The following is a 24,862-nucleotide window of genomic DNA, read 5'->3' as shown; positions in this document are numbered from 1 at the left end:
TACACTCACAAAATAACACTGCATGCACGACTCGGACTTGCAGTAGAGTGTTTTCACAGTGTGATATTAGCACTTTTACCGAAGCACAGCCTGTATCTCTCTCCACCGGCGTGTGCAGCAGGAGGTCAGGGCAGCGCTGCCCCGCACACAGTGAGGGCGGGCTGACTCAACCTGCCACTCCCCGCTCAGGCCTTCACGGCCGCGCGCCTCGGCTGCCGCGCGCTCGCTGTCACGCTTCACTACTAACAGGCACGGAATTCATGGGAGGAAGTCACTGAGATTGGGAAACGAACAACAACTCCATAGGTGCCGAGGAGGAAAAAAAACTAACCTGGAGAGCAGAGGAAGTGAGAATACGGCGAGTCCTCATTGGGAACAGTAAGAATCCTCTAACTTCGGAAAATGGACTAGAGGCGCCGGGTCGCAGCAGATGGAGGCGGCGAGAAGTTTGGTGTTTGTCGGGGCCGTGCTGCTCGGAGTGACGGGCGCGTTGGGCAGAGAAGGTGGGTAAACTTTCGCAGCTTTTCTCGCCTTTAGCGGCCCCGCTGTCGGCAAATGGCATATCAAAGCAGAGCTCGTGGGTTATATTTGAGTAAACACTCGAGCTTCAGCTTGGCTCAAAGAGGTTGATATTTCTGGCTAGGACCGCATTCCTCCGCGAGTCCGCAGCCCTCGTCCTCTCTCAGTCACCGCTGAGGCTCGTGGGATTTACGGAGCGCTCATTAGGGGGAAAAAAAAATCACACCTGTCGCTCAAGAGCCACAACTGAGATTCACTGTTTGGACACAAACTCCCGTGTTGCAACCTGGAGCACGCTTTTGTTGCACAAATAAACAACCAGTGGTAGTAACAGTGAAACAGGTAAGAAATATGAGAACCTGCTGTGCAGCTTAGGGACGCAGAGGACTGACTTGTTGATCGTGCAGGCGGACGTGAGGCCGGTTTGCTGTCCGCGTAAACAAAAACAAACCTACAATAACACAGAGAGCATTGTGCGCCAGGGATCATGACGATGTCAATTATTCACTTCTGGCTCCAAAGAGGACATTGTCTGATAGAGGGCCACTTGTCACTCTTGCAGCTTGAGTGCATGCCAGCAAAACAAGAGCTAACTGAGAGCGCAAACAAGTGCACATTTTCAAGATTTTCCAAGAAATCACGATTTTATTTTATTTTTTAAGTGCCAGTGACGCTGAAGCAGAGGAAGATTTCATGATGTATTTACAGGGAGGATCTTATCTCGTTTAGAATAATGTTGCATTTTCACCCCTTTTTCAACACCAGTGTCTATTTTAAAGCTGAAACAGCTGATCTGCAGAAACTTGATAATCATTGAAGGGTTTAATTCAAATCACCTTCACAGATGTATTAAGGCGCACTTAAGGACTGGCTCATGTGTGTCTGACATGGTATTCGCAAGAAAAAAAAAAAATATCACGACATTAAAATCGTATAATATTGAACCATGCTCATGACATTCAACTGGAGGGACGTGCAGAGAAACGCGTTTTTGACTCCAGGTGGACTTAAAGAAAAAATACAAAACATTTCATGACTCCAGCTTCTCAAATGAGATGTTTTGCAGCTTTTCCTTCTGCAGTAAACTGAATATTTTTGAGGTTTAGACTGCAGAAATTTATGATGTTTTGGACTCTTTTTGCAATTTTTTATTTTTATTTTTTGACATTTCAGAGGCCAAACAGTTCATCTCGATCATGAAAGCAGTCTTTATTTGCATCTCCAGTTAGCTGTTGTGATTACGCAGGCCCCCATATTCACTGGGGTCTCTTTTCAGTGAAACCACATATCAATAATCCTGGTCAGATGATTTAAAGCATTTGATATGTCACAGGCTTAATGGCAAAAATATTGACATCTGAGAGACCCTCACAACGCAGCCTTTATTGACATGTGCCTGACAGTTTTTAATCGACATGCCCTTGTTGAAAATCGAAACCCTGCTGAGGAATTAGGCCAATGCACGGCTTTAACATGATAACATGAAGTATCATCATGTCCTCTTTGCTACTAATACGTCTTTTATTAGGTGCTAGCACCACCATCACTTCTACACACACACAAACAAAGCCAGTAGTCACAGGTGAAGTGATTTCCAGATACATCTGCATTGTTGGTGGGAACAGGTTGGTGCACTTTACTCCACAGTGTTGATCTCTGAAGCATCAGTTCAGTGTTAGCGCTGTGATTGGCCCGTAACACATCATGCACAAGCAGATAATCCTCAGCAGTCTTACTTTCAGTTACTTAAGTATTGTTATGTCAGTGTTTTTGTCGACCATGCACGCGCGCGCGCGCACACACACACACACACACACACACACACACACACACACACACACACACACACACACACACACACACACACATCCTGTGGCCAACAAGTGTATGATTTCAAAGGTCAGCAGTTAGGTGTTTTTCCTTCTGAGTGTATTATTTCGACGACCTGCCCCCGTGTGTGAACACATTGTGTGTTTGTGTGGCTCCAGTCTCTCAGAGTTCATGTCCATGTCACACTTCAGTGCACCCACTGAGTGAAACTCTCTGCAAAGTGATTAAGTCCTGCCGGATTGGCCTCAGTAGCAGGTTAACCCAGCCAGCCGTGACTCACCTGTCTAGGCTGCGTGTTCGTGATCTAACTCACTCTGAGCTGAGGAGGGGGCCATCGGGGGCCTTATCACCAGCCTCAGAGAAAACTTTCAACACCTTCTTGTGTGCTTTTGTAGGGTTTGACTTACGCACCTTCAGACTGCATTCACTGTGCGCTGACACGCATCTGTGTTGCATAAATCACAGCGACCTTATAACGAGGTTATGATCTGTTTCTATGTAAAAATGGTCCTGATCACGTTGATTTTCACTGCACATCTTTTCTGGAGGAAAATGTTAGTTGTGTTCAGATTGTCTATCAATGTGTCACTTCCAGGGTTTATAATTGGGCAATAACTCAAAGAAAGGAATGAAATAGTCATTTTGGGAATGACTCAGTGGCACTGTAGGGGTTTAAAACGCTGACCATGTTATTGCAATGAACCTGATATGAGTCCAGGTGGGGATCTTCATCATGCGTCACCCCTCCTGTTTCTCTCCTATTTTCCTGTAATGTCTCTGCAGTCACTATCAAAAATTAAGGCAAAAATGCCAGAAAGAAAACTGGAAAATCCAGTATTTTCAGCGATGGATTCGGTAGAATCACATCTTAATAAATTAATAATACAGAGCGACTGTGATACTTCAGTCTGTTGATACCACTTTTTAAAAAGGCATCCTTTACTACTGGTGGCTTTATTCATGGTTATGCATTTAGTTTAGTAATGGATTACATATCACTTCCAAAACTCCCTTTGAAATGATCGTTTTCCAGTTATAAAAGGTTGTGAATTTGTCAACATAAATAACAATTAATAGTAACTGAAGAACTTAAGAGCTCAAAAGTAATTTAGAGGAGGAGAAACAGCTTCCAGAGGGATTTCTTTTACACCCTGGCCACCCGAAAGCTCCTATTAATGACTTTTTACTGATCTATAAAGCATTAGTAAATGATTCATTAGCCATTCATAAAGCCATATGTTACAAACTCTACTAGAAATGGTGCCTTATTATTGATATATCGAAAAAATATCTTGTTAAAAATATCTTTTGCTATTCTCAGCTTCACCAGAGTTCGTTGCAATAAATAACCGTTTCCATACTACATTTTAAGCTGCATATTAATAGTAAACTAATGTCATTGTTTATATGACACTTTTTTCAATAACCTGAATCATGACACAAAATCAAAAATCAAAAATCTGTTTCTCTAAATGAACACAATCATTAACACAGTCATACAGTCAGATTTCTGCTAGAAAAATGTTGTATTCCTCAGATTACAAAGTTAATTTTTAGTGTAACTTTCCATCATCACACTGACCGATGTGATTGACAGCTGATCATCCACACATAAACAGTCATTTATGCATCATATGACCCAATTACAACACACCTTAAATTTGACACATTTTGAACATTAATTGTCTCTTTGCTCTTTTCTCATACAGTTCCTCCCATTGAAATGAACTGCACGTTTGCATGCTGCTGCAGACGCTTTCAAACTGTAGTAAATGTGTAAAACAAACTATGCAGGAGATAACCTGATGCAGTGGTGTTGTACGAGTTTGTTATTGCAGTGTATGCATGACAGGGTGAACGCGTGAGGAGCTGATATGTCTGTGACTCCAGTACAGTCCGGATCCTGTTCTGCTTGTCTGTTGAGCAATACCTGTTTTTTCTTCCTCGGCCATAGAGTGAAGGGAAAGAAAGAATGTGTTCAGTGAGGTTGGGAGAAATGTAAAGTTGATGCAAGACACATTCGCTAGGATTAGCATTGCATTAGAATTGGGACTGATATGTTAAATCTGAGGGATAATAAACTGATGGAGAAAGTCCTGTTGGATCAGCTCGTTCTGTTTGTGCTGAGCTTTGAGGGGATCTGATCCATTAGAGGAGGCCAGAGGGGTCCTGCTGGCTGTTCTGGTGTGGCACGCTGCAGGCTTTTTCCACAACGGTTCAGTCTAAGTCCTGCAGTAGCATCGCCGCCACCGTGTTTGTGTCACTTACCGTACACACACTGGTAAACACACATGCACACTCCCTGTGCTAACTGGCACGCTGCCACACACAGGTGTGGCTTCAAGCTGGCACTCGGTTTGTGGACAGTCTCGAACGGCACACTGGTACAAGACACAGTTTACAGTGGCCACATCCTCTCTTGTAAGCCAGAACAGAGTCAGATCACTATTAATTCTTGCAAGACACAGTTTGCCATGACTAAAACATACAGCAACATAAAAAACATGGGCAAAAGCCTCTGAACTAGTAACTAGCTTTGCTCTGTTTCAAGCATATTTAATATCTTTGGCCTGTTTGTTGGACAAAATAAGCAAAGTGAAGACAGTGCCTCAACTTTTCATTCAGTTACTTTTTACTAGCTGATACCGCCTCAGAAGGCACTCTTCTGCATGCACCAGAAGTGATAGATGTAGTTGTATAAAGAATGACAAAAGAGAGCTTCAAACACTGTGCTGTCTCACATCTGTACATCAGTGCGTGAAGTGTATGTGTCGCGTCAGATCACTTCCCAATAACTGACCACTTCATTCATTGATTGGCAGTGTAAACAAGTGGTTTGAACTTCTCTCTTTTTTCACTCTTCACTTGACTACATCTGTCACTTTATGTTGCTGTTATCCCCTTATTCAGACGTGAGTTACGTCTCACTAGTCGCTAGGACTTCAAGTTTGTCCTCCAACCTTCGAGTGTTTTTGTTCAGAAACAACCCTAAATACATTTGCCTTCCGACACACCTGACAACATTTTGTACTAACTAGCTTGTGCGTTCCTGCGACGCATTAAAACCTGCATTTATTTATGACACTGAACAAGACAGTAGACATGAGTACACAGAAACACCTGAGCGCAAGTTTCCAGAGCCAAGTTGCCACGATACACTGTGCAGAAGCCAGCACTAACATGTTTAACTGTGCGCGTGTGTGTGTCTGGACATAGATACTCTGTCGTGACCTGGAGGGCCACAGGTTGCTGATGTGTCTTTTAGCAAGACACTGAACTCCGGCCTGGTTTCTCACTGGTGAAACACATCCACGCATGTCATCTTTTAGATATGCAAAGGCACATTCCTGTGAAATGACACTTTTCCAGAGTCCAAAAAAGAGGAGGGCAACCACTCATGGACTCCGAGAGGAACTGAGAGGAAGGTTTTTTCAGATGATTTGGCTCCGAAACCAGGTAATAAAAAGATGTGGGGAGTGAACTTGGAAGAGGAAGGCAGGGATAGTGACCTGACAGTGAGCAGATAGGGCTAAGTAAGTGATAAAAGAGAGAGTATTTTAGGCCACGGGGATGGAGGGGTGGGCAGCTCCACACAAGGCCACGCACACACAAACACACACTCAAGCGTTGCTGAGAGACTTTTGGAGAGCAAACAATGAGGGAATAAAAGGAGAGGAAGCTTGAGAACTGGCTTTACACACACTTTTTAGAAATGGAAAATCTGCTGTGTTGTGCATTCTGTTACGGTACATTTACCTAATCCCCAGAGCTGGAACCCCCAGTGCTCTTTGTGTGTGGGTCGGGTCGTTTGTTGCAACTCAGGAAGTCAGATTCTGTTTATATTGTGTGTCTAACTAAAATGATTAAAATGCAGGAGAATAAAAGCACGACTCCCCTCTTGGCCTGACATGTCAAAGTATTTTCCATGATGACATCACCGAAGAAGGCAGCGATTAGTCATTTGATTTGATATTTGACACAAGCTGCAGCGACTGGGTGTGTATTTTTGGCTGCCACTCTATTAATCACAGACCCGTTTGCTGCAGTAGCTCGCTGTCAGATTTTAATGCAGACCTTATTTCCACTTTATTTCTGCTTTATGACCCAGTACCTCTCAGCTGAGGTGCAGCAGCTGTGATATTGGTCAAGCTCTGAGTGCTTAGTCATTGCCAGGAAACTGTCCACATGGCAGACGCATGTACCTGATAAGAACATGTCTTGAGCGTGTATCTCCTCCTACCACCACTTCCTGCTCCACGGCTGATGTATCTGAGTCCATCCAGACGTCTTTCCCAAAAGGAGGGACAGAGATAGCATTGAGGTGGGGGTGGCTTCAATTAGGAGAAGTGGGCTGACTATTGAAGGGCTGTTGGAAGGAAGCCAGAGGAAGTCATTTATAACCCCAGCAGAGGAGGGACTGTCCACTGTGTGGCTGCCTGCTAAAGCATGGGAGCTATGTGAGCACGACAGCCCCCATGAATTGTAGAGCTGTGCGACCCTGAATGTAATGCTGTGTGTGACCCACTGTGCTGAATCTGTGCTCTCTGCTGCCAGTGGAAAATATACTGTATGGTACACACTAAGACAGAGGCAGCGCAGATGGTGTGTGTTTCAGGGCAGCCATTCAAGGCCACTTGTAAACAGTTACACGATCAAAAATACATGGAAGTCCTTGCAGTCATCTTCAATATATAACACAAGATGCATGTGCAACACTCAGTTGTGTGTAAGAGAATGATGTTTGAAAGCATTTAAAGTAAATATTGAGCTAATGAGATACAAGGCTACAAGGCACATTGCATGTGAAAGAGATCGTAGCAGCATTTAATGTAAACTTGTTGCTGCGTGATGATGTAGTCGATGAATATCGTGCATTTGACAGTTTTCATTGCAGTTCATGGAATGTTAACTTGAAAAATGAAAATGTTTTAGTGTTAGTATTTGATGTGCTGGGGTTGTATGCTGTCTGTGTTGCAGTGTGCCTGGGTACAGACATGAAGCTGGCCCTGCCCTCCAACCTGGAAAATCACTACGAAACTCTGAGGCTGCTCTACACCGGCTGCCAGGTCGTCCACGGGAACCTGGAGATTACACACCTTCATGGAAACCCTGACCTCTCCTTCCTACAGGTGACAGACTTTGTAAACTAACAATTGTTACAGTATAGTAAGTAATCTTGAAAGATGGGACTTGTGTTTATGGTCCTTGGGCAGGCTGTTTCACAGCAAAAGAGCTGTGGAACAAGGTCAAACCCAGTTTAACCTTCACAAAAGAAGCATCATTTATAAAACAAAGAAGACGGACAAGAGTAAAGACAAAACAAGTAATCAGCTGAGTGGCTTGGTTACATATTTCTCCTGTCAGTTCACCTCATTTCCACAACTCAGACTTATCCCTTTTTTCTTCCACCTCTTCTTCAGGGGATTGTGGAGGTGCAGGGCTATGTACTTGTAGCCCAAGTGTCAGTCAGTCTGGTGCCTTTGGACAACCTTCGGATCATAAGGGGCAGCCAGCTGTACAACTCCAGCTACGCCCTGGCTGTGCTGGATAACACCCTGGACGGACAGGGGCTCAGGACACTCCGGCTTCGTAGCCTCACAGGTCAGATAATAGTAGAGCTCGCAGTTAATGCCTGAACCCATTATGGCCTGACTGGACTGGATTCAGGTTGAAACTGTATGTTTCAACCTGGGCTTCTGTTTGTAAATGTGAAGATATTTTGAGCCAGTAAGTGATGAGTTCCCCTACTGTTTCCCCTGCAGAGATCCTGTTGGGTGGGGTGTATATTTGGGGGAACCCCCACCTGTGCTTCCCGGACCCCCAGAACATCACTTGGAGGGACACTTTGGACGAGCAGAACATCCACGCCAAGCTGCACCGACTGCAGCCTCGGGCCCCTAAATGTGAGCAGCTGATTGAAGAAGGATAAATTACACCTGTTCCAATGTGTCACAGTGAATAAAAACAGCAGACAGGATAGCGAGTGAACACTCCCCCGACCTTTCCTCTGTGCCACCAAAATGGTTACATTTATGGTTCAGTGTAAAATATTGGCTACCGCCATAGAGAGGTGCAGGACATGATATTGTTCAGGGCTTACCATAAACGGCACACACATCTTAAGTACGACCCCTCAGAGCAGCTTCCATAGCTGCAGGCTCTTAGTTTTGTTTTTCTCTTTCTCTGTTAAATAGTTAACGTGTGGGATAATCGCTCAGCTCTCATTATTTGTTGTTGTTGGGTTTGTTCTGGTACAGGTCCAAATTGTTCCCCTACATGTGGGAAAAGCTGCTGGGGAGAAACCGCACAGGACTGCCAGACCTGTGAGTAAAAATCACATGCAGATGATCACAGTGACGATATGTAGTTTTCACTGGAAAATGTCCAGAGCAGATGAAGAACCGCTGAAAATGTTCTCTTTGTCGTCTTTGTTCAAAGTGACCCGAATTAAATGTGCGTCTGGCTGTCAGCGGTGTAAAGGTCCGCTTCCCAATGATTGCTGTCACATGCAGTGTGCTGCTGGATGCACAGGACCCAAAGACTCAGACTGTCTGGTGAATAAGACACACACACACACACACACACACACACACACACACACACATACATCAGATATTTGTTGTGTTTTTCATCTTTAGTGTAATCCACCAGTCTTTTGTCATTTCTGGAGTAACGTGTTTCCTCCCTCCTCTTCTCTCCAGGCTTGCCGTCACTTCAACGACAGTGGTGTTTGTAAGGAAAACTGTCCTCCACCCGCTATCTATGACCCCGTCACCTTTCAGACCAAACCCAACCCAAACAAGAAGTTCAACTTTGGAGCCACCTGCGTCAAAACGTGTCCTTGTGAGAATCCTTTTTGAAAAAACGCCTTTTATCCAAGAAGTTACTGTGCTTTGCTCAGCCAGCGGGCCCTGTGCAGTTCTACTGGTGCAACTGCTGATGTCTTGCTATAGGGGGGCTTGATGCTAGTAAATGCCGAAGGGAGAAGGAGGAGAAATGATTATGTATTCACTTTCCTTGCCAGGAATTCCACACACACTTGAGGGATTCAAATCTGGCATGTGTTTAAGTCACATTCCTGCTTCTGTAATGCTTCAGGCAACCAGCTTCCCATTTCATCATACCTAATGTGTTTTGTTTTTGCTGTGAAGATGCCCTTTGAACACTGTGTCTCCCTGCCTGTAGATAACTACCTGGCTATGGAAGTGGCCTGTACTTTGGTTTGTCCCAAAGCCAACCAGGAAGTTATTATCACCCACCCTGATGGAAACGAGACGCAGAAATGTGAAAAGTGTGAAGGAGACTGTCCCAAAGGTGGGAATCATTGTGTCTTTGTGGGCACGTTTTTATTTCATTAGAATATGCTTTGGAAAAATTGCATAATTTCTGCTAACTTCAGCTTTAGCATACATATCAAGAGCAGACAGGGTCTGTTAAGGAAAGGTTGGTTGAGAACACACCCATCAGCTCCTTCACATCATTACTCCATCAATGGATGCAGAGAACCACCAGCTGAAGCAGTTCATCAATCAGCTCATACCTTTGTTGTTCAATGTGATAAATCACACGATATTTCATTCTACGCTGATAATATCCTGATTTATATGAAGGGTTGTTTATTGTTCTTGTACTGTTTTATTGGACATCTTTAGTAAGTTCAGTTTAACAATTGTTTTTCAGTGTGTTATGGTCTGGGTATGGACAACCTTGGCGTCATGGACAACCATGGCATCACCATGGTGACATCTTCTAATGTGGGGCAGTTCAACAAGTGTACGAAGATTTTTGGTAGTCTGGCTTTCCTCCCTCAGAGCTTTGTAAGGTAAGAGACACAAATAAAGAATGTACTTTCAGGATTATAAAGTGGATTTATCTTTAATTCAACCTGTCTGCAGCAACGAGCCGCAGTGCTAACCTGTAATTAGCCTCTTCGTTGACTGCTCACTCATGAACGCACAGAGAGGAGAGCGGAAAAAGAAAAGAGACTGAATGAAACAGCTGAAAGCACCAGGGTGCTGTGTTCAGACAGAGGCTGTACTGATAAATATGATGACAGACATTCAGAGTTTCATTTGAAAACCCCAATCTAAAATTCAAATGTAAAAAACAATAATAATGATAATAAAAATAACTCAATTCAAGCTTTATCATGTGCACTTTAGTAATCACAAACAGCAGCTTAATATCCCAGGCTTCACACTACCACAGAGCCACATCCCTCCCATACAGCCCTTCAAATATTTGAGTTTACAGCAGCTCTTTGTGTAGCTCAAGTTACCACCCATGCCAAACCCTTTAGATTACTGTGCTCAAATGTACTTCAAACGCAGATATAAATGTTTTTCACCTTTATGGTATCTTTGTGCCCACAAAGAGAAAAAGAACTGCTTTTGTGTCTTTTCTCCTCATTGGGATTGTTTGATTTAAATGAAATCTAATGAAAACACAGTAGACATAATGTCAATAAAACAATGGTGAAGACTAAATGGTAGAATTTATATACCATAGTCATCTGAGTCTCCAGTCTTTCTGTGGACGATCGATAAAAATTCAATGTATCACCAATTGAAGCTGAGATCCCTGATAAATTATCAGCTAAAGTGTGAAATGTCAACACTTAGGTGACCTGCAACACTTGAGATTTTATCAGTGAATTGAGAGAGAGGATAAAAGTGTAGAAATAAATGATGTATTGCCTCTTTTATCTTAAATGGTCATTTAAATCTTATGTTGTCTTCATTCAGGGACCCTGCGACCAACACATCAGGCCTGACCCTCGAGCAGCTGAGCGCGTTTAAGAAACTGGAGGAGATTACAGGTAATGGACCTCGAGGAGAACAGTGAGGAAGTGTTTGTCGAACGAAAACAGAAAAGGAAAACCAAGTTATTCATTTTTAAAAGCTGTATGTGATGAAGAACTATTGTAAATCAGATTTTTCTGTGATTCACTCAAATTGTCACGACTTAGAAACCTGGTGTAAGGAGCAAACTATGTCTCCTCTACTGGAGTGTTTTTAGTGTCTTGATTTTGCTTTGCAGGTTATTTGTACATTGATGCCTGGCCAGAAGAGTGGACTAACCTGAGTGTGTTTGAGAACCTGAAGGTGATCCGAGGCAGGATGCTCTACAAGTAAGACTTTTAAACTGTCTCTCTGACTGACACGTCTGCCTTTCTCCTCTCTGCATGTCTGCATGTCCTATATCGCTGTTGTTGTTTTTAGATAAATCAAAAATCCCTCACTCTACAGGTTTTCAGCTTTGTGATTTTAGCTGCTGGCAAATTTTGTCCTGCCACAGAAGATCTTCTTGCTCTTGTTAGTCAGTTTTGTGTCTTTGTTTGTTCTTTTTATGCCTCTGGTCCAGTTGAGGCGGTTTGTTCACACTCTGGGTAATAAAGAATGAAAGCTAATTATTAGCCAGCACAGCTGCTTAAACTTGCAGCACATGCCAGCCAGAATAACAGTCTAAGTCTATGAGACGCTATCTAGTGTAGCATGATGAAATTAGGTCATACTGACTAATGTGAGATCTGCTTGTCTGACACTGTTTACAACAAGGTCTCACATTATGAGCCGTTGTTTTGTAATCAGAACAGTATATTTGCCTCAAGTGTCCAGTCTGCTGTTTTTCTGACATTCATGTTGTTCATTTGCAGTCATGTGCAGTGTTTTTTCTTTCTTTGTGACTTAGTTTCTCAAATTCTGTTCAGGGGTGTGTTTTCACTTGCCGTCCAGAATCTGCACATCAGATCTCTTGGGTTGCGTTCATTACGCAGCGTCAGTGGAGGTTTGGTCCTGTTGAACAACAATTCCCAGCTCTGCTACACCAGTTCACTGCCCTGGGACAGTCTCCTCCATCCCACCCAGGGACCCCACCGCATTGTCAGCAACAACCAAAACCCTCAAGTCTGTGGTAGGTTGAACATAATGCCAAGATCCATTTAACTTACCGTGCTTTGCACTTTGATCAGACACTTGTCACTTGGCAGCTGCCTCCACAAGTCTGATACCTCAGCCATAATACAAGACTCAATTAAGGGCTGACCTATATGCAAAAAAAAAAAAAAAAAATCATATTGCGATTATTTTGACAGACACCAAGATATGAGTTCTGATTTTAGAGGAAATTAATGAAAAAATAAAAAAATTCTGATGTGTTTTTTTTCCTGTGGTTTGTACTAAACAAGCATGTTTTAGGTCTGGAGTGTGTGATTTGTAGGCCTCTCTGTAGCACCACTGTGCTTCAGTTATAATTGTATGTTTTGACATTTTTCACCTTCATCAAAAAATTGTAGCCTCTGTAATTTGAAAATTGCACTTGACAGAATTGTGATTTTGATACAAATTCAATTCCATTTATTCCTCCAGAAACTCAGCTGCAGAAAATACTGATTTGTGATTGCATTTTAAACAACATTCATGGATGTTGTTGCGTGGTAAACATTTGCAGTTGACCAGACAGGTGGTGCTTGTATGCACAGTCCATTTTGAGTGTTTCTTTGTGCTTTTTTGTTGATTTTATCACTCAGACAGATTTAAACTTGGCAGCTTTAGCTCCCATAAAGCTGAGAACAATACGCTTGTAATACAGCGATAGTGAGTCCTGTTCACTGCATGAGGAGAAGATGTCATAAAAAAGTACAATGTGTATCATGCTTTGTTTTCTTTGTCTCTGTCAGCGGAAGAGGGCCGTGTTTGTCATCCACTGTGTGAGGGGGGCTGCTGGGGCCCGGGGCCCAGCCAGTGTGTGTCCTGCAAGGCTTTCCAACGCGGCACAGAGTGTGTAGAGCAGTGTGACGTCTATCAGGGGTAAGAAAGCTTGTGGTTGTGTTTGTGTGGGTGTGGCTGCGCTGAATCAATAACAAGTCCAATGATAGTGTTCCAAATAATAGAGTTCACTGTGTGTCATAATCCACAAAGTATTTTTCCAGTCAAAAAAAAAAAAAAAAGCAAAACTAATCACGTTTTGCCTTGAAAGTAAAAATGTGAACAGATGGATTTCTGTGAGGTTGACTGGATTGAGTGCCAATGCCAGAACAGTCACAATAAATCAGCCTGGAAGCTTTCAACTGAAATTGTTCCCTCAAGCAACTGTACTGTAGGTCACTAACAGAGCAAAGGCATGTGATTTCACTGGAGTTTCTTTGTACAGGCACTGGACTGGTTTTGGTTCAATGTACACTACATGTATGTATGACATATTTCCAAGATGACACAGAAGTAAATCAGTAGGGATCCATTCAGAAACTGTTGGTTTGATGATATACTGTATGAACAGGCTTCACACTGTCCCAAAAAGCACGACTAAACATGTTCATATGTTAAAACCCTACTTAAAATCTGTTTGATTTAAATCCGTACAAAAAACAAAGAGTAAAATGACAGTTTGTGGTACTTTGGGGGTTATGTGCCAGACTGTTTCTAAGCTAATGTTGGCTATAGCTTCACATTTACTGTACAGATGAGAGAATATGAATCTTCTCATCTAACTGATTTAGAGAGCAAGTTATCCTGTGCAGGTCATCCGTTAAGGCTAATGTTGGCAGTTATTTGTGGCTGAGGCCCCCCTTTCTAAAAATGTATGTCCTTATGAGAGCGTCAGGTGCTTTAGATAAAAGCAGCCAACAAATGCCAGACTGTGTGATATGTTATGCTACATCCTGGCTGTTCTTGTGTTGCAGGTCTGTGCGTGAATACGCTGATGGATCTTTGTGTGTTGCCTGTCACGCAGAGTGCCGACCTCTCAATAACTCTGCCTCCTGTCATGGCCCGGTAAGATGTTCATGCGGCTTCCAGTCTATCTGAGTGCTGAATGATATAAGGTTTGTTTCATATGAAAATAAAATCTGGAAATGCCTCATCTACTCCACCACAATGATTTCTGACATTAAAGTACATCAAGCTTGTGATCTCAAAAAAGTGGTCAATAATTTTCAATATGCAACTGGACAAGATCCCCACATGGTCAATCATTGGCAGAACATAATGTCAAAGGAACACTTTTTCAACATACTGCTAATTCCACTGACCCTGCAGAGAAGAAGGCAGTTAAAGACGTTCTTTCATTGTGCTTGAGTCCAAACGACTTTCACTCCAATGCAGAATGGAAGAGCTGTTCAATAAGTTTGGTCTTTAAGGTCATCCTTCAACAACATAAAAATGTGACTAAAAATAGCTTTATCAAAGCAATCATAGCATGTACAGTAACTGCTAGTCCTGCCTTCAGGTCCAGCTGGGGAGGCCTTGCAGCATGTCATTGCCCTTACTCTTTCAACACATTTCCAGCCTGTTTCTACTATAGAAACTTAAAATAAACTCAAACATAATCTATGTAAAGCCACCTCATCATGCCTGTGTGGATGTGTGCAGAAGATTTTGTTTAAGCGTACTTGAATATTTCTCTCTGTGTGTCTTCAGGGTGCAGAGCATTGTGCAGAATGTCGAAACTTCCGGGACGGTGAGTTTTGTGTGGACCATTGTCCCAGCGGCGTGAAGGAGGATCAGCAGACTGTGTGGAAGTACGGCAATGCCTCAGGACACTGCCTGCCCTGCAACACCAACTGCACACTATCGTGAGTGGACACACATCACAAACACTATCACACACAGCACACAATGAGTGATTTCACACCCAGCGCTTCTCTGTTTCAGCTGCACTGTGATGGATGAGAGAGGCTGCCCCATTGATACCAGGACGGGGTGAGCTACTTCTTTCTGGATGAAATTGAACAAATTCAGCCTCGTTTGTGAAATAGGACCTGTGTTGAACTGTTTTTTTTTCTTTTTAGACCGGGTACAACCATCGCAGCAGCAGTGGGTGGGGTGGTGCTCTTCTTCATCCTGCTGGCTCTGCTGGTCTTCTACCTGAGGAGGCAGAAGAAGCTGAAGAGAAAGGAGACAATGAGGAGGATCCTGCAAGAACATGAGGTGGGCACAAATGCTGATGGAAATAAGATGTGCTTGATTATATTCTCTTACAAATCAAGGCAAAATTAAGTTGGGTTTTGAAATGTGTGATGAGGGAATCTGGCATCTGCTTCCTTCATGTGTACAGCTGGTGGAGCCTTTAACGCCCAGTGGTGCGTCACCCAATCAGGCTCAGATGCGCATCCTGAAGGAGACTGAGCTGAGAAAGCTCAGAGTGCTGGGCGCAGGGGCCTTTGGTACGGTTTACAAGGTAAGTGAGCCAGTTCTTTAATCATATGACAGCATTAGTTGCAATTTATGGATTTAATTTTACATCTTTGGTGAGTTTTTTAATAGTTTTGATCATCTGTTTCAGGGTGTGTGGGCTCCTGATGGGGAACATGTCAAGATACCGGTGGCCATTAAGGTGTTACGAGAGAACACCTCACCAAAGGCCAATAAAGAGATTCTTGATGTCAGTGCAAGCTAGATACACACATTTACAGCGCACATAAATACAGTTCACAACCCCTCAACATCTTCCCTCTGTCTTCCCCAGGAGGCCTATGTGATGGCGGGTGTGGCCAGCCCCTACGTGTGTCGCCTGCTGGGCATTTGTCTGACCTCCACGGTGCAGCTGGTCACTCAGCTGATGCCGTACGGCTGCCTCCTCGACTACGTCAGGGAGAACAAGGACCGTATCGGCTCCCAGTCCCTCCTCAACTGGTGTGTCCAGATTGCCAAGGTATCTAAACAAGCACATACTGCACATATTTGTACTACTGCTTGTTGTAGTAGAAGTAACAGTGTATACTTTTCTTGGCAGAACAGCAATGTCTGAATGTTGCTGATCATATTATTTTTCCTTTCAAATTTGATGTGGTATCAGCTTGTATATTTGTGGCCACATGGATTTGTGGGTGATGGACATGTGTGTGTGTGTGTATGTGTGTGTGTGTGTGTGTGTGTGTGTGTGTGTGTGTGTGTAGGGAATGAGTTATCTGGAGGAAGTCCGGCTGGTCCACAGAGATTTGGCCGCCCGCAATGTTCTGGTTAGGAACCCAAACCACGTGAAGATCACCGACTTCGGTCTGGCCCGTCTGCTCGATATAGACGAGACTGAATATCACGCTGATGGAGGGAAGGTAAGATGTGGCTGTGACTGTAGGAGCATCTGCACTTGAGATGTTCGAAATGATTTATTTATTGAAATAAATCTGTGTTTTCAGGTGCCGATTAAATGGATGGCTCTGGAGTCAATTCTGCAGAGGAAGTTCACTCATCAGAGTGACGTCTGGAGCTACGGTCCGTATCACTCAGGCCTGGAAGTGACATAAATGTCCCAGTGTTGCTGTTTAGTGCTGCAGAATTATTTCTTATTTTTTCTAATGTAGCACAGTACTACAAGGTGTAAGTGAGATTTGAATGATGTGATGGAGGTAGAGCAAGTCCTCTACTGATTGGAGAGTTAGACCTCCACCCTCCTCTTCACCATATGTCGAAGTGTCCTTGGGCAAGACACGATGGCTTAAATCAGTGTTTAATTGTCAACACTGACGCTGATTTTACACATAGTTTAGTTTAATGGCAGTTTAAGTAGAAGCTGGGTTGTAATCATATGTTTCCTTCTCAGGGGTGACGGTGTGGGAGCTGATGACATTTGGCGCCAAACCCTACGACATGATCCCCGCCAGAGAAATCCCAGAAGTTTTAGAGGGAGGAGAACGGCTTCCCCAGCCCCTCATCTGCACCATCAATGTCTACATGATCATGGTCAAATGTCAGTAGCTCTTACTGCAGTGATTATCTGGGCTTAATATGATTTAGTGAACCAATTCAGTGAAGTCAATTCAATTTCTCTTCAAAGCAGAGGAATTAGCATTCATTACAATATTGTGTTTAAAACGGTTGCCATTATTAGTTGTCCCTAACAGAGTTGCATGTTTGTAGTTAGTGTTGGAAATGATTGATTGACATCTTGATTTTATGTTTGCGCGGCAGGTTGGATGATTGACCCAGAGAGCAGACCGAGGTTCAAAGATCTGGTGAATGATTTTAGTGCAATGGCCAGAGATCCTCCTCGTTATGTAGTCATTCAGGTATGTGTAGTTGTAGTTTCTGGGGCCTGCTTTCCTTGAAAATAGATATAATACACCCTTGGTGGTAAAGTCTTACTCATACATTCTTATTTGTGTTTTCCATCTCGGTCTTTCTCTGTCATGCAGAACGACGAGCAGATGAGCATGTCCAGCCCGGTGGACAGCCAGTTCTTCCGGATGCTGCTGGAGGAGGAAGGGAACAATATGAGTGAACTGCTGGATGCTGAGGAGTATCTGGTGCCTCAGCCAAACCTCTTCCCCAGGACGCAGGGAGATGGGGCTCAAGCCAATGGGCCATCCAGACACCAGTCGTACAGGGTCAGTGAGAAGAACTACTTTAGTGAGCCCTTAACCTTCAAGCACCATCATCAGGTCACAAATTCAATTTGTCCAGAACTGCAAAACTAGTGACATTCTGTCAGCTGCAGCTCCGCTCATTAGCAGATGTTAGCATGCTTATACCTGCTAAGCATCAGCATGCTGGTGTTGCCATTGTGAGCATGTCAGCAAGCTGACTTTAGCCTTTTGCTGAGGCCTGCTTGCAGGCCTGTGGAGCAGCTGGTATGGCTGTAGACTTTAGTTTGATGTTTTACAGTTTTTTACTGCATTTTTACTACATTGTATAACTTTATTCTAGTTAGCTGTTAGCTAACCCTAGAGATAATTAAATAGTGTGATGTTTGAGTGAGACACATCTCTAGAGAGAAGGATTGAATTGGATTTCAGTCTAGTTATAATCTTTTTAGGCTGTCCAAGCTTGATAAAATCTAATGTCAGTGTAACTATAATTTGTACTCAGCTGTTTGGACATGTAGCAGCCATGGAGACTGGTGAGCCTTTGAATGGCTGAATTCGCCTTCTTATCAATTTTCTTCTCTCCAGCAGAGCAGAGATCAGGGCTTAGATGTCGAGCCCTCTGTTGCTGGTGGACCTCGGAGCATGTACTCCTCCCTGAGCACTCTTGGCCGAAGCCAATATCCTACCTTACCTTTGGGAGCCAGCACCTCCAACGGCCTGTGGACTCCTCAGTACCCGACGCTGGAACGCAGCCCATCGGCAGGGGGCCAATCTGACTCGGTCTTCCTGGATGGGCCTCCGGATGACCCGTCGCTGCCCCCAGCCAGCCCTGGACGCTACAGCAAAGACCCCACCTACTCCAATGGCAGCCAGGGTGACCTGGAGACAGATGGGCCAAATGGCTTTCATCACCCTCATCACCTTCATCACTCACTGCCCAGACGAAGTCATGGGTTAAATCATAATCATGCTCTGCCAGGTGAGCAGGAGGTTGCTTCCACTGTGAAGGAAGTATTTGATAGTAACATCTCAGAGCGTTTTGTTCTGACTTCTCTTTCTTTCCTCATCTCTTCAGAGTACGTCAACCAGGAGATTCAGGATCTCAGGCCGGGGATCCCTGAGCGGCCCAGCACGCTGCCTCGTAAAGGCTCCAGAATAGACCGACGCCTCCCTAATGGCCTGAGCTCCGGTCACAGCGTGGAAAACCCAGGATACCTGGTCCCCACAAGCTCTGGAGCCTCCACGTCTCCAGCCTTTGACAACCCGTACTACCTGGACCTTGTAGCCAAAGCCAAAGCTGTAGCCGGGGCTGCAGCGGTGGATGGCCCTGAGACACTGGAGAGAGACGGAGGAGCGCCCAGGCACGTGAACGGGTTTGTGACCCCCACAGCAGAGAATCCAGAGTATCTGGGACTAGCGGACACCTGGAGTGGATATACTTGAGGACTGGGAGAAATGTGATTAACTCACAAGGAGTCACAGATTACGTTCTACTGAGGGAAACAAGGCGCGAGAGAAAGGGAAGATGAATGTTTCTGTGACAGAAATGAGTTGGGTTTCATTTTGGGAATAGTATGTGCACGTGGAAGTGAACCTACTCTGGATATCAAGTGAAGTACCAGGTCGAAGTTGTCAGGCAGAAGTCACCAAATCACTAATTTGTGACACTTCATGACTCAACACAGTGTAGCATTGATCTGGTGTCTGTAGCATCATTTGTATTCCTGTCTTCTTCTCAGCAATCCGCACTCTCTATGTGACTGTTAAGTGCCAAAAAAGAAGTCCACTCAGCCTCTCTATATAAGTCAGTACTTGATAATAAGCAAATGCAGTCACATTTGTCAAAACACATCATGGTACGAGAAGGGTCTGATCATCACAGAATCCGACATTTGAATTAATGAATGCTGAAAATCTGTTGGGGTTTTTTTTAACGTTAAGTTTCTTTTAACTTGTTTAATGTCTGTGGTTGTTTCGTCAATATGTGAAGCATTGTTTATATTCCCTTCTGTTCCCTCGTATGTCTTCATATGCTACTCAGCCCAGCTAAAAAGAGAAAAGAAACCAAACATATAGAACACTTTGACAAAGTGAGCCATGATGTGCATTGAAGGTGATGTTTAGTATTCTGGTCACTTTTTCTCTGACCTGATGGGGGTCTTCAACACACTCAAAGCCATTTTGTTTTGGCCAGAAAAGGCCCTGCAGCCCATCTGGCCAGTAGACATGCTCCCTGAAAGAAAGGCATCCTGTATGGAGAAGACAGAGGCATTGTGCCACACACTGATGTATGTGGTTGTTGGTGTGTGTGGCTGCAACTACTTTGTGGTACAGCAGATGAAATGCGAGGTACGAGCAGACTCTTTAAGCTTCAAAATTCTCAGAAATGATGTTTTTGTTTTGAAGAAAAGGCGTACTGGTAACTAAGTTCGAGCCAACTTTTCAGGGATTTATGATTCTGCAAAGAATAAGGGGAGATGACGTGCATTTTAAAGAATGCACCATGCACTACATGTTAGGGTACTGCGTATGCCCCCCTGGCTTGTGTTATCACAATGAACCTTTTGGTTTTTGTGGCCTCTCACTGTGCAAGAAAGCACTGCAAGCTGTTGGTGAGTATATTCCACAAGAAGTGAAGATTTGCATGTGTATGTTCATGCGTTGGCTGCCCTTTACAGAGCGAAAAGCAGCTTCGCTGTTTGTGTTTTTGTATAAAAGTGGAGACACTGGAGCTGAATGTGAATCTGAGGAGACATAAGCAATGCTCTGCTGGGTTTGGATAATCAATGCATGGCTCAAATTCCACTCAGAGAGAACACACTGGCATCCCAGTTAATAATCAACAGCATTTTTTTTGAAGGGTGTTTTTTTTCATGTCAACTGGTGTTGGGCTGGGGGAGGTCAAAAGCGAGTCAATGGAGCCATTGTGTGACCCTCATGTCCTTGTTGGAAAGTCGGCGCTCTCCCAACTCGCACGTCGCAACGACTGATGTTGTCACAGCGCTGAAAAGAGAGAAACAGAGTTTTCTTCTGCAGGGGTTTGGAGGTCCGCGGCAGAATGCGCTTCAGTGTTTGGGCCTTGAAATCCTGATCAAGTCTTGAAACAATTGACTGAGTTGTTGAAAAATCCCCCCCCCCCCCCCAACACATCAGCTTTACTCTGAGAGTCTTTGGGAATTTTTCTGTTCTCTCGATGTTCTCATACGGGTTTTGAAGAGTTTTGTTCCAAAAAATGATGTCTGATATTAGACAATATATCGATTTCTCACACAGAAATAACGTGTTTTTATAAAAGCATGTTCAGATTTTAATACCCTCATCTATCTTCTACTAATGTTGTTTAGAATATAGTTATTATGGAGTGATAAAATTCTGTTTTTTAATGTTTATATATAATGGATACCCTTCATGTGTATTGTTTCTGTCGGGTGAAGACCTCGTATCTCCACAAAGTTAACTTTAAGCAGACTTTAGTTATATAAAATGTATTTTTGCATTAGTTCTGTTTTATTTTGAAATGGATTTATAAGAAAACCTCGTAGCGCAACTTGTGACCCCATTAAATTGAAATTTTAAGGTGTACCCCCACATTTCTTTATTACCCAATAGCTCCATTGAATCCTTGCACTTTCCAGAAGTTAATATTTGAACCATCAACCACAAAGTGTGTGGAAATTTGGGGATTTTGGGGTGCTATTGGCTGTAAAAGAAAAAAAGAAAAAAAAAACTAAGTAAAATAAAAAAACAACTACCTACTTACATGAACATTGCCTCTGCTGGAGATACAAGGTTTTCACGAGGTCATAACAATGTTATAGCACAGCTCACACTTCCTTAAGAATGTGATATTTCTACTGGATATTCTAAATCCACTACCTTCTGTACAATCACTATTAATGTACTGGTGTTTACACTGTAGTGTCATTTTGTGAAAAACGTCTCATGTAGCCCAAACATTAGCCAGGAATGATCTACCTGCTGTCCTCTGAGAGACCGTACGTGTTCTTTCTCTCGTCTTTGACACAGTCGTTTTGATATAAAACCATTCAGCTGTACTAAAACCAGGACAGGCCCTGAGGACTGGCACCAGTCACGGTCTGGTGGCTTGTTGATTTAAGGTTTCACATTAAAGGTCCAGTGTGAGGGATTTCAGGGGATCTATTGGCAGAATATGGCAGAAATTACACTGTTCATAATTATGTTTTCTTAGTGTATAATCGGCTGAAAATAAGACATGTGGTGTTTTTGTTATCTAGAAAGAGTTCTTTATATTCACAGAGGGAGGGAGTCCAACATGATGCACTGCCATATTTCTACAGTAGCCTGGAATGGACAAACACTGTCTCTAGAGGATGCCTTTTTTTTTTTTTTTTAAGCATTTTTAGTAGCCACCATAAATGCTATTTATTTGGTTACAATCTGCAACCTCACCACCAGATGACCAGTCACCCTGATCTTCTGCCAAAAAATGTTAAAATGTTCTCAGGCAAAATACTGAATCATGACCAGCTTCCTGATTGGAGTCGAAAAAGTAAATGGTTATTTAAACGAGATTGAGCAGTGGAAACTGGGACCTGTGGCTGCTTTTATAAGTTTATAAGCATCTGCAAGTCTGTTAAAAAGTCTCTAATGTGACTGAAGCAAGAAAGTAAGCCCAAAAGTAAAGAAGAAACAGCTGACTAACAGGAGTGTGCTCAAGGTTTTGTAAAATTAAATAACTGTCATTTACATTTTGAAGAAAATGTATCTTTTGTACTTTTCTTGTGAATATTTTTTACCTTTCACAGTTTGTGTGAATAATAACCAGTTTGTTTTTAATGGATCCCCTTCTATTTGGTCAGTAAGTCCCACAATGTAAATGTGTAGTATATATATATAAATAAAAACAATCACTTTGGTAGCTAATTTGATTGAATACATTGTGACCAGTTACTCTACTGTGGAGAGTAAATGCATAAGAACATATTTTATGAAGAAATGGTCATTTTTATATGGAATTGTTTGCAGACATTATGTGTGCCATTAAAAACATATAAAACACTTCAAACTTCAAAGTGTTCTGATCATTTACAGGAGGTTAAAAACTAGATTTTTTTTTCTCCTCAGTTCTCAGTTTCTAACACTGGTCCTCTTTTATTTAAAGTGGATTAAATTCTGAGATCGCCACAAAAAAATCATTTAAAAAAAAATCTAAGAAAATGGACAATACAACAATCAAGTCAAAGTCAAATAATCACTTGCAAATACTGCTGTCTGTGTAAAATACCGATTAGTGTTACTGTTACAGGTTACTGTTGTCAGCGAACTGTTACTGCCACCTAGTGATGGCAGATGGAACTACAGCATGGGGTTCATCAAAAAGTCAGACAGGACTAGAATTCAGCACTCAAGAAACATGCAGCAAACAACCACCGCTCTGCTTCCTACTGACTCAGTAAACACTGTTAATGCGTGTATTTCATGTGCTTCAATAGAATATGTAATGCACAAAAAAAAGACTGAGTCCAGGTGGACACTGGCCTGATGCAGGTCCACCACTTAACCTTTGACCTCTAACAGGGAGATATGAGAAAGAGAAAACTTTATGCTTACTTTTTATATATTGTATCACTTTAATTACTTGACCAGCACTTCTAACAGTGTATAATCCAGAGAGATACAATACCTGAACTCAGCTTTATTCCCAGTTTCTAAAAACATCTGGACAGACTAAGATTGAAAAATGATCCTCAGTGTCACTTGCATATTCAAATAAGAATTTTCATAAGATAAACAAATGTGCCGCTTCATTACGAAGTCTAAAAGGATCTAAAAGGAACTGGAAATTAGCAAACCACGTCGGACTTGTGCTTGCTTCACGTGCATCTCATGTGTCTGACTTATTTCGGGTGTAGGGAATCACTGTTCACCACAATCAAAGCACCGCTAGTAAGAAATGTTTCTCCACGTGCACTCTCGCTCTCAGAATCTCACCTTCAACTTCAGTGAGTCTCCAGAGGACGTGTTTGGACACTGTGGTGACATGATAGCAGGTGTTGCAGTCTGGGCTTCTTTCACCGCTCTCTCTTCTTTAATTGGATTTCCTACATGCGTTGCTGTTCTCTGGCAGCTGTTTCGGAGACACAAAGCAGGAAACCCTGTCACCCCCAACCAGGTCTTCATGCTCAACCTCACCATTATGGACTTGGTCTTCTTGTTTTTTGTCCCGTTTGGGCTGTGCAACTTCTTCCTGTGGCACATCAGTTCAGTTCAAATGTTTAACAACTTTCTGTATGCCTTGAATCTGGCTGGCCGGCCTCTTCTGACAGCTTGTATCTGTCTGGACTGCTACCTGGCTGTGGTTCATCCCGTCACCTACCGCACAAGGAAGAGTCTGACTCCCAGGGTGCTCATGGCTGCTGCTGTGTGGACCATCACGGCGGCTCAAGGGACCGCATCTATGTTCATGGATGAGCTGAACCACAGTGCCTGGGCCATGTTCGTGTACATCATAGCGCTGCCCGTCATTGTCGTCTGTGACATCTCCATCCTCTGGACTCTGAAGAAGTCCCACCGAGCAGGGGGAGACCTCCACCCCAAGAAGAAGAAGGCTCTCCAGGTCATCACCAACAGCATGGTCATGACGGTCACCTCTTACGTCCCTCCAGTGCTGGTATACATCATCGGGGATCTGATTATTAGTGATGACAAAGTGTATGACTGCTTTTTAGCAATACCTACCCTGATAGCCCCGACAGCAGGCAGTGTAATCATGCCTCTGCTCTATTTGGGCAATCTGGGGAGTCTGAAGTGCTTCTGCTGTTTGGTGTAACTGTAGACAGGAGGTGTTTCACCTGACGTTTCAAATGCCAATTAAAAACGGAGATAAAAGGAAACAAAGGAAAGAGAACGGAATAAGACAAAAGTGTCCATATTTCTTATCAATCAAGGGACCCCTGGCTTTAACCATTTACACGTTGTGGTATTTTTGCATGCAGGCTGTAGAATCGGGTTCTATCTGCTGTATTTCACTGGACAAGTAATAACAGATAATTCTTTGCTAATGATGTCAATTAGTAAGCGCTGGTGTAAAGAGATTTCAGTATGTGGGTCTCATATCACATACAACATCTTAACGACGAGGATGCTTTGCAGAAAATCTATCTATCTATCTATCTATCTATCTATCTATCTATCTATCTATCTATCTATCTATCTATCTATCTATCTATC

The 24,862-nt window shown here is 43.1% G+C and overlaps 2 protein-coding genes across 2 annotated transcripts; both read left to right on the top strand.

Moving 5' to 3' along the window:
• The first annotated feature begins 241 nt into the window (after positions 1-241).
• erbb2 (erb-b2 receptor tyrosine kinase 2) lies at positions 242-21,398 on the top strand. The gene is made up of 27 exons (XM_070990292.1): positions 242-503; positions 7,327-7,478; positions 7,770-7,950; positions 8,112-8,252; positions 8,607-8,672; positions 8,788-8,903; positions 9,051-9,192; positions 9,535-9,663; positions 10,030-10,171; positions 11,094-11,167; positions 11,389-11,479; positions 12,059-12,261; positions 13,028-13,157; positions 14,030-14,120; positions 14,766-14,920; positions 15,000-15,047; positions 15,137-15,275; positions 15,403-15,525; positions 15,631-15,729; positions 15,814-15,999; positions 16,244-16,399; positions 16,484-16,559; positions 16,888-17,034; positions 17,256-17,353; positions 17,480-17,671; positions 18,239-18,629; positions 18,726-21,398. Exons 1-27 carry the CDS (start codon positions 431-433, stop codon positions 19,091-19,093), a joined length of 3,909 nt encoding a protein of 1,302 aa, XP_070846393.1. The 5' UTR covers positions 242-430; the 3' UTR covers positions 19,094-21,398.
• A 2,187-nt stretch (positions 21,399-23,585) lies between these two features.
• On the top strand, positions 23,586-24,461 carry LOC139350031 (lysophosphatidic acid receptor 6-like). The gene has a single exon (XM_070991121.1). The coding sequence runs from the start codon at positions 23,586-23,588 to the stop codon at positions 24,459-24,461; it is 876 nt and encodes a 291-aa protein (XP_070847222.1).
• Positions 24,462-24,862: the final 401 nt, after the last annotated feature.

This window comes from Chaetodon trifascialis, chromosome 21, assembly GCF_039877785.1.
Source record: "Chaetodon trifascialis isolate fChaTrf1 chromosome 21, fChaTrf1.hap1, whole genome shotgun sequence".
NCBI lineage: Eukaryota > Metazoa > Chordata > Actinopteri > Chaetodontiformes > Chaetodontidae > Chaetodon > Chaetodon trifascialis.
This window is presented reverse-complemented; position numbering and strand designations above follow the sequence as displayed.